This window comes from Anomaloglossus baeobatrachus, chromosome 3 (assembly GCF_048569485.1).
Source record: "Anomaloglossus baeobatrachus isolate aAnoBae1 chromosome 3, aAnoBae1.hap1, whole genome shotgun sequence".
Lineage (NCBI taxonomy): Eukaryota > Metazoa > Chordata > Amphibia > Anura > Aromobatidae > Anomaloglossus > Anomaloglossus baeobatrachus.
This window is the reverse complement of record NC_134355.1, coordinates 665,702,967-665,715,368: the sequence shown is the minus strand read 5'-3', so window position 1 is coordinate 665,715,368 and position 12,402 is coordinate 665,702,967. Positions and strand designations below refer to the sequence as shown.

Genomic DNA, 12,402 nt, shown 5'->3' with positions numbered 1-12,402 from the left:
AGATCCATGGGGTTGACAAATGTAAATATATATTAGATTATTTTGTAAAAATGTAGGCCTTTAAGAATAGAATATTTTATAGTCTTGTACATAATGGGTTTGATCACCAACAAAAAACTCTATTCAATTTAATAACATTATTTATATCTTTATTGGAGAATAGAATTAAAAATAGATAGGAATATAAAAAATGTCTCAACAAAAGGAACCCCCCAAAAAAGGGGCAGATGGAATATATTGGGAACACCTAGCCGAAAATCCCCCTGTGTAATAATGTAATAGAACCGGACTAATAATATATGAATAAATAAATAAATAAATAAATGAATGAATAAATAAATAAATCACAATGCATACAGCTGCATGTTTGACAAGAATGTTATAATAATAAATGATCATAAGTTAAAGACACAAGGAGTTACATCACAGAATACATATACATGAAAAAGGTCCCATAGTGACACAAGGTTTACCTACAGACGGAATCAGCAGGAGACAACTACAATAGGGTCCCACACACCCAACGCACGTTTCACATTAGCAATGCCTTTTTTCAGGGATTTTTTTCATGTATATGTATTCTGTGATTTAACTCCTGTTTAACATGTAATTGACATACTTTTTTTTAACTTATGATCAGTCATTTATTATTATAACATTCTTATCAAACATGCAGCTGTATGCATTGTGATTTATGTCTTTATTTTTTTATGCATTCATTCATTCATTCATTCATTATTGGTCTGGTTCTATTACATTATTACACTAGGTGTTCCCAATATATTCCATCTGGCATTTTTGGGAGGTTTCTTATTGTTGAAACATTTTTTATATTCATATATATTATTAATTCTATTCTCTAATAAAGTTTTAAATAATTTTACGCAATTGCATAGCGTTTTTGCTAGTGTTCATATGCAGTGTTGTTGTGTCCCCACTTTTTGAGTTTGTGATATGTGTCAATATATAATATATATAAATAATGTAAAAATTGTAAGCTTATAAAAAAAATGTACATGTAGCTTTTTATTAGAAGGGTCTACTGAAATGAAGCTGATTTTAGGGTGTTCTCATGCTAAGAGTAAGTATTTAATTCTCCTGCAGCACCCCCACAGGCAAAGTAAGGTACTACATCATTCATATAAAAATTAAGGATCTTTTTGTGTCTCGGTCCTTCAAAACTGTTCTCCACTTGGACTTCTAGTATTTGGAAATTATAGCTATACTTTATGTTTAAGCTTTATTTACACCTGCAAATCTCAGCCATTAATCACTTTTCAGTTACACCAATGATTTTCAAGCAGCTGCTTCCCAGTTTTTGTAAAACTAAACTAGAATGCAGGTGCCAGAGGAGGGCCAGAAATTGAGGTCCATTAATTTGGATGGTAAATGAAATGATTTTTTTTTTTTTTGCAAAATTACAATTTTGGGCATATTAATACAATTCTCATCCACAAAACAAGAAAGTCTAAAAGAAGTTGGCCACTACTTTTCCACTGATGGCCTATCCTAAGATAAATTATCAATGCCTGATCGGCCAGGGAATGCCAACCTGCACCCCCACCAATCAGCTGTTCCCTGTGCCGGCAGCGGTAGGATAGATCATCAATAACTGATCGGCCAGGGTATGACACCCTGCACCCAGACCGATCAGCTGTTCCCTGTGCTGGCAGCGGTAGGATAGATTATCAATGTCTGATCGGCCAGGGTATGACACCCTGCAACCCCACCGATCAGCTGTTCCCTGTGCCGGCGGCGGTAGCGGGCGGCCAGAAATGCTCAATTCCAGAGTTCCTCAGTCTTCTGATAGTGGCCGCGGCTGGGTACTGCACATTTGCCTCCTATTGATTTGAATGGGAGGTGGATGTGCAGTACTTGGCCGTGACCGCTCTCACTGGATGGGGCAGCTCTGAAACTGAGCATTTCCAGCCATCTGCTGCCACTGCCGCCACTGAGAAGACCTGATCAGCAGGAGGCCAAACCCCTGCTGATCAGACATTGATGACCTATCCATCAATGTCTGATCGGCTCTTCATAGTGGTGACGGTGGCAGCAGATGGCCGAAAATGCTCTGTTCCAGAGCTCCCCCATCTAGTGAGAGCAGTTGCGGCCGAGTACTGCACATCCAACTCCCATTCAAATTAATAGGATGCGGATGTGCAGTACCTGGCTGCGGCTACTATCAGAAGACTGAGAAACTCTGGAACTGAGCATTTCCGGTCACCTGCTACCGCCGCTGGCACAGGGAACAGCTAATTGGTGGGGGTACAGGGTGTCATACCCTGGCTGATCAGACATTGATAATCTTCCTTAAGGGTACATTACACTCTGTGATATCGCTAATGATTTATCGTCGGGGTCACGGTGTTTGTGACGCACATCCGGCTTCGTTAGTGACACCGCAGTGTGTAACACGTACGAGCGACCTTCAACGATCGCAAAAGTGGTAAAAATTGTTGGTTTTGGAGAGGTCGTCCAAACACCAAATATCGCTGTCTAGTGAGTAGCGAGGTTGTTGGTCGTTCCTGCGGCAGCACACATAGCTGTGTGTGACACCGCAGGAACGCGGAAACTCACCGTACCTGCATCCACCGGCAATGAGGAGGGAAGGTGGTGGGCGGGATGTTCGGCCCACTCATCTCCGCCCCTCCTCTACCATTGGGCAGCCGCTTAGTGACGTCGCTATGACGCTGAACGAACCGCCCCCTTAGAAAGGAGGCGGTTCGCCGGTCACAGTGACGTCGCTAGGCAGGTAAGTGCATGTGACGGGTGTATGCGATGTTGTGCGACACGGGCAGCGATTTGCCCGTGATGCACAACCGATGGGGGCGGGTATGCTCGCTAGCAATATCGGTACCAATATCGCAGCGTGTAAAGTACCCTTTAGCATAGGCCATCAATGTAAAAGTAGAGGAAAAAAGGAAAAAACTTTAAATAATATTAAATACTACTAGTATAGAAACCCATTTTCTTATACCATATGTGGGAATTCTGAGATAATAGAAGGATCCTGAGTTTAGGGTCTCTTGGGTAGCCAGTCCTGTTGAGGACCAGTCCTTTCCGGCATCATACATACATCCTACTAACATACATGGACACAGTGTGATACTTTATTTTACCTGGTGATGGAACTGTAGTAAACTAATATGTCTGTTGCAGGAAGAAAAATGGGGATTTTAAACCTTTGCTTCTCAACCCTGCTTATGGCCCATGTGGTCCAGATTCAGGTAGGTGCTCCTTATAAATATATTTGTAGGATTTTTGTGTAAATGTGTTTCATTTAAAGTAAAATTAAAACTGCAAAACTTCATTAGTGATAAAAAAAAACCAAAAACCTCTCTCATACCTGATGAGGCTGGTGTATTTGCTTTGAAAATTCAGGTTAGAAGGAGTGATTTCTAATATTCTTACATTTTCTGCCATATGGTTTTATATCACATTTGACAGTATTTTCCATGACTTATAGATGTTGTAGATCATAACTAATTGGAAGAAAAACAAAAATACAATACAAACCAATTAATCCCATGAATAAGAATTGATCTGCAGTTCTCGACAACGTGGGTGCGGGGTGGGTTTCCTGTTCCGCTATGCATGCTCCTTCCATTATGCCAGCACCACTGCTGATACCAACTAATTGGATGGGGTGCAAGGTGTCTAACCCCCAGTCCCAACGAACTGTCATCTATATCAAAGTAGTGGAAACTCCTTCCAAATGGGAGCAGCTGATTATGAGCTTCTTATAAGGAAATATAGCTCTGAAGGTTATATATGAGTTGGACCGCTGTGCGTTTTCCCAGTGCCCTGTACTTGATTGACAGAATAGTTCACCATGAGGCTTGGTTCACAAGAACATATTTTCTCAATCAGAAAAAAACAGTCCAAATATACTAATCAATAAATAAGGAACGTTTGGAACACCATTCTAAGTCCGAACTGGGTGCAAAAACCTAAAAAAAATCACTATGGGGAGATAAGGTATGCACACCAGTGACTATGTAAGGGGAATACATGAAATAGCAGAAACTGCTGTGTGAATACTGACTTGAAAAATCCAATAGCTATATGCAAGAGTGAAAATGTGAAAAATGGAATCTGCATTACTGCCATGAACATATGAATCAAGAGAAATTTAGCTACTGAATTGATCAATGCAATAGAGCCCCAACAGTACGCCAAAGTATTTCTCTACGTTGGGGTCCCTAGCTTGTGTGTGTCCTCTCATGCAGTTAAAAAACTTACCGTGTATGGGAAGCTGAGACCCAGGCTATTTATGCGTATGATATGGATTGGCAATAGGTGTGGTTGGGGAGGGTTCACAAACGAAAAAATACTAACAAATAGGAATAACGTTTGGAACACCATTCTAAGTCCGAACTGGGTGCAAAAACCCACCCAGTTCGGACTTAGAATGGTGTTCCAAACGTTATTCCTTATTTGTTAGTAGTTTTTCGTTTGTGAACCCTCCCCAACCACACCTATTGCCAATCCATATCATACGCATAAATAGCCTGGGTCTCAGCTTCCCATACACGGTAAGTTTTTTAACTGCATGAGAGGACACACACAAGCTAGGGACCCCAACGTAGAGAAATACTTTGGCGTAGTGTTGGGGCTCTATTGCATTGATCAATTCAGTAGCTAAATTTCTCTTGATTCATATGTTCATGGCAGTAATGCAGATTCCATTTTTCACATTTTCACTCTTGCATATAGCTATTGGATTTTTCAAGTCAGTATTCACATAGCAGTTTCTGCTATTTCATGTATTCCCCTTACATAGTCACTGGTGTGCATACCTTATCTCCCCATAGTGATGCTTTTTTAGGTTTTTGCACCCAGTTCGGACTTAGAATGGTGTTCCAAACGTTATTCGTTATTGTTAGTAGTTTTTCGTTTGTGAACCCTCCCCAACCACACCTATTGCCAATCCATATAATACGCATAAATAGCTTGGGTCTCAGCTTCCCTTACACGGTAAGTTTTTTAACTGCATGACAGGACACACACAAGCTAGGGACCCCAACGTAGAGAAATACTTTGGCGTAGTGTTGGGGCTCTATTGCATTGATCAATTCAGTAGCTAAATTTCTCTTGATTCATATGTTCATGGCAGTAATGCAGATTCCATTTTTCACATTTTCACTCTTACATATAGCTATTGGATTTTTCAAGTCAGTATTTACACAGCAGTTTCTGCTATTTCATGTATTCCCCTTACATAGTCACTGGTGTGCATACCTTATCTCCCCATACAAATATGCCAATCAGACTCTCATCAGAGTGGGATCCGTTTGTCATTGATATAGAAAATTATCCAAATATGGTCCGATTTTTTCACAAATATTTTTCATGGACCCATAGACCACTTGGTTCGATATTTTTTTCACAGACCCATAGACCATTTGGTTGGATATTTTTCATGGATCCATAGACCACTTGGTTGGGTATTTTTCACAGACCCATAGATCACTCGGATCAATATTGTTTCATGGACCCATAGACCACTTGGCTCGATATTTTTCACGGACCCATAGACCACTCAGTTTTATATTTTTTAAAGACCCATAGACCACTTGGTTCGATATTTATTTCACAGACCCATAGACCACTCAGTTTGATATTTTTTAAAGACCCATAGGCCACTTGGCTCGATAATGTTTACGTTGAAAGAGAGAAAAGGAGGAGACGCACTGAGTAGTACCTGGTGACAGGGAAAAATAATATTGCCCCGAAAATGCTTACCTTTGAGGGTTGTGCACCCGTGCACAATCACGGTTAGTATGGTTAGAGGTGAACGGAGTCCCGCTGAAGTCAAGAGTTGTGTGCAGTCACAGTGAGTCCCGTGGATTATTCCTTCCAGATGGATAACGTGAACGTGAACAACCTAGTGATTAGGATCACAACCTCCGTGATGTGAGCTGCCCGATAACGCAGCAGCCAGGGAGGGGAAAACTGGCAGGGATTGGGGGATTAAAGGAATTTGCTGCTCCCAGAGCAGCTCCTGCTGTCAATCCCTCAAGGGGATACAAAGATTGGTGGTAAAAGTAAAACGGTCAATTAGGAGCGCTAAGCAGCAGGATAAAGGGAAACAAATATTTTTGCTTTAAAAAACTGTTTTATTAAATTAAATACCCTCTAATGGCCACAACGCGTTTCGACAGCTATGTTGCAGTCTTCATCAGGTGATTAGAGGGAATGACTATAGAAGTAGCATATATAGCTGTTAGGGCCAGGTGGACGGGCAGACCCAGGAGGTGGATCCACTGGGCCAAACTCCTCACTGAAGGCAAGGGGTCCGGTAGCCGGAGCACTACAGGTAGCAGGATAGTCCGTGCAAAATAGTAGAATGTAGAAGTCCCTGGGACCACGGAGTCACAGATGGTAGTCCGGGTGACGGAGCTCAGGTTCGGAGGCCAAGATGTTGTTAGGCAGAGTCCGGAACTGATGGAGCGAGAGGACGGGTCACCACAGGAATCAAAGATGGTACGGACTGACGGGATGGCAGGTAGTCAGCGTGCGGGGTTCGAGAATCGGCAGGACCGGATGGCGAGGCAGGAGTGGCTCTAGAAGAGAGAGAGGTGAGTATATCACAGGGAAAAGGAGACCTGACTCCTAGCTTAGGAAACACGAAGAACAGGCCCCGCCCACTTGGACATTAAACCCCTTTATACCCTGTACCTGTGTGTTCAATATCCTGTCTGTGGACGCTGGCCCTTTAAGAAAGGGTCAATGACCGCGCGCGCGCCCTAATGCGCATGCGCGAGGCCCGGGTGCCAGAAGCCAGGGCAGGGAGCGGCGAACAGGAGGCAGGGGAGCCGGGCCGGAGCGAAGCTGACAGCGGACGCTGGGAGCGGGGACCGGGACGCCTGGGGATCCTAGGTGAAGAGGCCTGGAGGCTGTGGAGCGGTGGACGCCGGACAGAGGAGCCAGGGAGCGTGCCAGGGAAGCCGGGGAGCGCGGCAGGGGAGCTGGACAGGGGACCCGGGGAGCGCGCCAGGGAAGCCGGGGAGCGTGGCAGGAGAGCCGGGGAGCTGGACAGGGGACCCGGGGAGCGTGACAATAGCTAAGAAAAACAATTGATTGGGTAGTAGGACTGATCATAATTGAAGCAAAATTTAACCCGTAAGGTCCTAGTCAGCATTTCTTAAAATCACAATTAAAAACACAATGGAAACAACCAAAAAACGACAACATAAAAAGCGAAAAAAGCGCACATGTGTGCGGTGTGCATAATTAATGCACACAGGTGAGCACGTGCTCCAGGACTTCAGGTGCAAAGTGTCCACCAGACAGGCTGAGTCTGGAAAGATGCAAGCAGTAGGAAGGAGAATGGGTTGGGTTGGACACAGCACCAACAAATTAGTAAAAAAATCAAATATTTATTGAACTACATTAAAATGAAAAATACAAAAAAAGTTTTGAAATTGCGTTTCGGACTACAAACAAAATATTAAAAATCCTTAGGCCCATTTCACACATCCGGCATTTCGCCGGCTTGCCGGATCCGGCACACTCCAGTACAGAGTAAATACTGTACAATGGCATCGTGGCAACCTCTGGTCACATGCTCCGGTCACATGACAGCATGTGACCGGAGGTTGACGCAATGCCATTGTACTGTATTACACTGTACTGGAGTGTGCCGGATCTGGCAATCCGGCGAAATGTCGGATGTGTGAAATGGGCCTAAGTCATAGGTAAGTTAAGAATGGGGTAACTTCCACATCAAATGACAGCAGACAGCAGCAGCAGAAAAGTCCTCCTTCACACTCCAGACCAAGCTTCAGAATGAATTCTGAATAACCAGCACCCTCTGTTGGGAGCAGAGGGTATTTATCCAGATTGGGAGTGGTCATGAGCGGAAACACCTGAGCTGAGGTAATGAGTTAGCTGCTGGCAAGAAAGCTGACATAAACCCCACATATGCCAAAAGGACACTGAGGACACTGACACTGAGCCTGATGAAGAGACCTGAGTAGTCTTGAAAGCTCGCTATTTATTACCATCTTGTCAGTTAGCCATTAAAAGGTATCAACCACTGTATCAACATTTTTTTTATTTCTACTGGCTAACACGGTACAAAGATATATTTTACCTGTAGCAAAAACGGTGAAAGAATCGACATACTGCGTATTGAAAAAAATAAAAGCAAGTAAAAACCAAAGGTGTGAAAGTGATATTTTAGGATTCACATTTACTTTGCTGATACTATAAAACACAACAATTTTACTGCATACAAAAGCACAACAAAAAAATGCTGCAAAATCTTCAGTTCTTAAGGTTCCCTAAGAATTGAGGGTTATTATAAGGATTGCATTTAAGATAACATCATTGCTATTACAGCTCATAACAGTCACTGTCTCACTGTTAAAATCTTTGGTCAACTATCGAAAGAACCAGTTGTTTTTATTCTCATTTTTGGTTTTTTTGATGCGGAGATTACAGAGTTTGGAACCAGATAATGACTGATGACACAAGATGTCAATCCTCGTAATCTTCAGCCATCAATTGTACAACTGTTTAGAACACGTCACAGAGTAATTACAACCCTCATATTATGATCCAGCACTGACACGTGGCTTTCCTAGAAGAGATCAGATTATAGGATGAGGAAGTCAACAGCTAGAAGATCCCAAGCAAGAATTGTGCCGAGAACTTCTCTACGTCGATTCTTGTTGTTGGATTTTCATCGTCTTATGTTTTTGCCTTATTATTATAGCTGGGAATATCTGGAAATATCTTTTTTGTTGGCTCTTCTTCTTTTAGGCTTCTGATCCATTGGCTCGTCTATTAACTACTAATCCTGCCGTACAGAAAGATATTGTTGACCTAATGAATAAACTCAGACGAGGAGTTCAGCCAACCGCAAGAAACATGTTAAAAACGGTAAGTCACGTCATTCGCATTTTATGATCATATAGGAAGGCAGCATCCTGTTTGTCCTCGTCTTGATGCAGCATCCTTCACCTTTTTTACTTTATTCTAACTTTGTACAAGTTTCTAACATTGAATATATTTTTAAATTATTTTTAGAAGTAAAGCTTAATCTGTTTTTAACTCGACTTAAAATTAACTTGATCATGTTATGCCAGCCTCCTTTGTTTTCCTCCTCTCTCTACACCACATTGGCCTTGAGGGGGCTTTACACGCTACGACATTGCTAATGCGAAGTCGTTGGGGGTCACGAAATTGGTGACGCACATCCGACCGCATTAGCGATGCCGTTGCATTGCGTTGTAACACCTATGAGCGATTTGGCATTGTTGCAAAAACGTGCAAAATCGCTCATCAGTGACATGGGGGTCCATTCTCAAATATCATTACTGCAGCAGTAACGAAGTTGTTCCTCGTTCCTGCGGCAGCACACATCGCTCCGTGTGACACCGCAGGAATGAGGAAGCTCTCCTTACCTGCCTTCCGGCCACTATGCGGAAGGAAGGAGGTGGGCGGGATGTTACGTCCTGCTCATCTCCGCCCCTCCGCTTCTATTGGGCGGCGGTTCAGTGATGCAGCTGTGACGTCGCTGTGACGCTGAACGAACCGCCCCCTTAGAAAGGAGGCGGTTTGCCGGTCACAGCGACGTCGCCGGGCAGGTAAGTACGTGTGACGGGTTTGGGCGATGTTGTGCGGCACGGGCAGCGATTTGCCCATGTCGCACAACAGATGGGGGTGGGTACCCACGCTAGCGATATCACTTTACACTACAATTAGTATGAAAATTCATACAAATTAACTCTATCTTCCAGATAATTTGGGTATAAATTCAACAGAATATCATGGTACTCAAAATGAGAGAATCAATTTGAAGGACTGTGGTCCATTGTCCAACTCTAAAATCTAGAAGCAAATGGGGACGGCACCACTTTAAATAAATAGATTACGGAAGTGTGCTCCAACCCATAAATAGAACTTAGAACACAACACATGGGAAAGAGTGGGCACAACTACACCAAACATGTACTGGAAAATCCAGAATAATGGAATGAAGCAAGAGGAGTCCCTTGTTGCATGCAAAAAATGTGAAAAAGTTTATTAATAACACAGAGAAATATTATTAAGAACACTTAAAACTGGGAAAGATCAAAGGGGTGATCCACCCATGAACAGATTAGGACATCACCACTAAAACCTCATGAAATAATGCAGATGGAGCAAATCACATAGGCTCAAAAATAACAGTACCAGAGAACAGTATACAGCAATACATAGTCACCAAATGTAGGACTAACATAAATATGGTACAGATCAAAGAGAGCCAATACAATACCAGATGAGTAAATAATGAGAGAGGAAGTGTGGGTGCACCTGCCCCACGCGTTACGCCACCATGTGTGGCTTCATCAGGGGTAAATGAAGGAATGACCAGAGCCTAGATATATATATACAGAAGGACCATAGATAATTACTGACCGGTGTGTTGAATATACCGCTCACTAAACAAACAAGGAGGGTGGAATCCTCTGTAACCTCCATGTAAGCTGGAACCAGGCTGTGGGCGTGCATTCAGCAGTGTAATGCAGCACCATGTGGTCCGGTCATGTGACCGGAGTGACGTCAAGCCCCGCCCCGCAGCTCCTCATTCCTTCATTTACCCCTGATGAAGCCACACATGGTGGCGAAACGCATGGGGCAGGCGCACCTGTGGCGCCCTGAACAAGCCAGTGGCCACAGAGAACAACACCAACACACCCCACACTCCCAGCAGGCACACCAAAGTCAGAACACAAAACCCTTGTTGCCTTCCTCGAGGGGCTGATGTTCACACCAGGGGGTGGGCCAGGTGGTTGGCCCCGCCCACCGAGGAGTTCACAGTCCTGGAGGCGGGAAAACCAGGCAGAACAGTGTTGGTAGTGAAAGTGGAAGGAGGAAAAGTAGTGAGAGAGGAAAAAAGTGACAGCTAAGCAGCCTGAAGTTGGTCCGGGTGTGTGGCCCGGACAGATCAGCAAGGTTGGCAGACGGTGGTGACCGTCTGCAGGAGTGGCCGATTGGAGTCTACCGTAAGGACCGTGGACGGGCGGTGGCCCGGCGGTACCGGACCGGTACGCAAAGAGAAGCCAGCACCATCTGGCAGTGGCTTACGGACCCCGGCAAGGCTAGGAGTCGCCGTGAATTTGCCAAATTCGTTAGTGAAGGGAACCTCCTGGGTTTCCCAACAGCCAAGTCCCGACAGAAGGCAACAGTCCAACCAAGTGATGGAGACACCGCCACCGCCAAGGCAACCGTTTCCCAGGGCCAGAGCCTGCGGGCAAAAGGGGCTCCTCCAGCCCATATCCAAGCCGGGGAGCGGGTTACCGGTGGGAACCCATTGGAACCATCTACCGTATCTAGGTGCAGGGAAAGGCAGTCACCACCAACCTGCCGGGAGAAAACAACACTGCAGCCGTCTGTGGGACCCGTCCATCCAGCCGTGTGTTTTACTGAGAACTGTGCCCTCATCATTGGCTGAGTGAGTACCACCGTGCCGTGCGGCACAGCGCTGCCCCCGTGACCCTGCACCTCGCCAGGCCCCGTTACCCGCCTGCCATCCACCCCTATCCCCATCACCGGGCCCCGGGACAACCAACCCCCTACCCACGGAGGGGAGAACTAACAACAAAGCTGCTCCCTGTCACCGCTCCCGGGATCCCCGTCTAGAGCAGCGGTGGTGTCACTAATATCACCACAACCGTGGGTGGCGTCACGGACAATAATCAAAACCCCCACAATCAAAATCCCCCTTTTCACTCACAGGCGAGGAACGGCGCTTGAGTCCCCGGGATCCGGCCCACCGCTCGAGCCACCACCGAGCAGCAGCAGCCGCAGCAGCAGCGGCAGCCGGACCCGAGCAGTGGGAGAGCGCAGCGTCCCCTCCTCCACCCGCGACAACTTGGCGTCACGAACAGGATCCTACCGTTCTACCGACTGGTGAAAGTGCGCCTTGTGTGACCACCGGAGGTGTCCGGCCGGAAAATTTGAAAAGCCGCCATCTTGGGAGCGAAGAATTCCCGCTCGAGCGTCTCCTCGAGTAGTAGAGGTGCGAAGGCCAAAACCCCGCCCCTGTAGAGGAGGAGCCGGAAAGAGGCTAAGGGGGACGAAATGGCGGCTGGTCGCATGTGAGTGCGGCTATTAAAGCAGAGACGCCAGGACTCTGCAGCGATACTGGGTTCCTGGAAGACTTCATTGCCAGAATGCACAGTCCGACTACCACCGAGGACGCTCCCGCACCCGGCTCGGCGATGTGGCTGAGAGACCGGGCTGCCCCGCTGAATAACTGTCTGCAAGCCCACATGCAGCTCTTCCTGGAGGAATGGGAGACCGACATGGCGGACGTGGTGGTTGCTATGCGGAGACTCGAGGTGGAAGAGGATTTGGAGGAGCGGGTAAGAGACCCACGCCCCTGTATTCCCGAGGGATCGGCCA

At 45.6% G+C, this 12,402-nt stretch overlaps 1 protein-coding gene across 1 annotated transcript in view; it reads left to right on the top strand.

Annotated features, from left to right (window-relative positions):
• Positions 1-12,402, top strand: part of LOC142295735 (serotriflin-like) — a 38,657-nt gene that overhangs the window by 682 nt on the left and 25,573 nt on the right. The window contains exons 2-3 of the mRNA XM_075338826.1: positions 3,160-3,227; positions 8,770-8,889. Of these exons, the coding sequence (XP_075194941.1) occupies positions 3,168-3,227; positions 8,770-8,889 (180 nt within the window). The 5' untranslated portion in view covers positions 3,160-3,167. The remainder of the gene's footprint in view (positions 1-3,159; positions 3,228-8,769; positions 8,890-12,402) is intronic.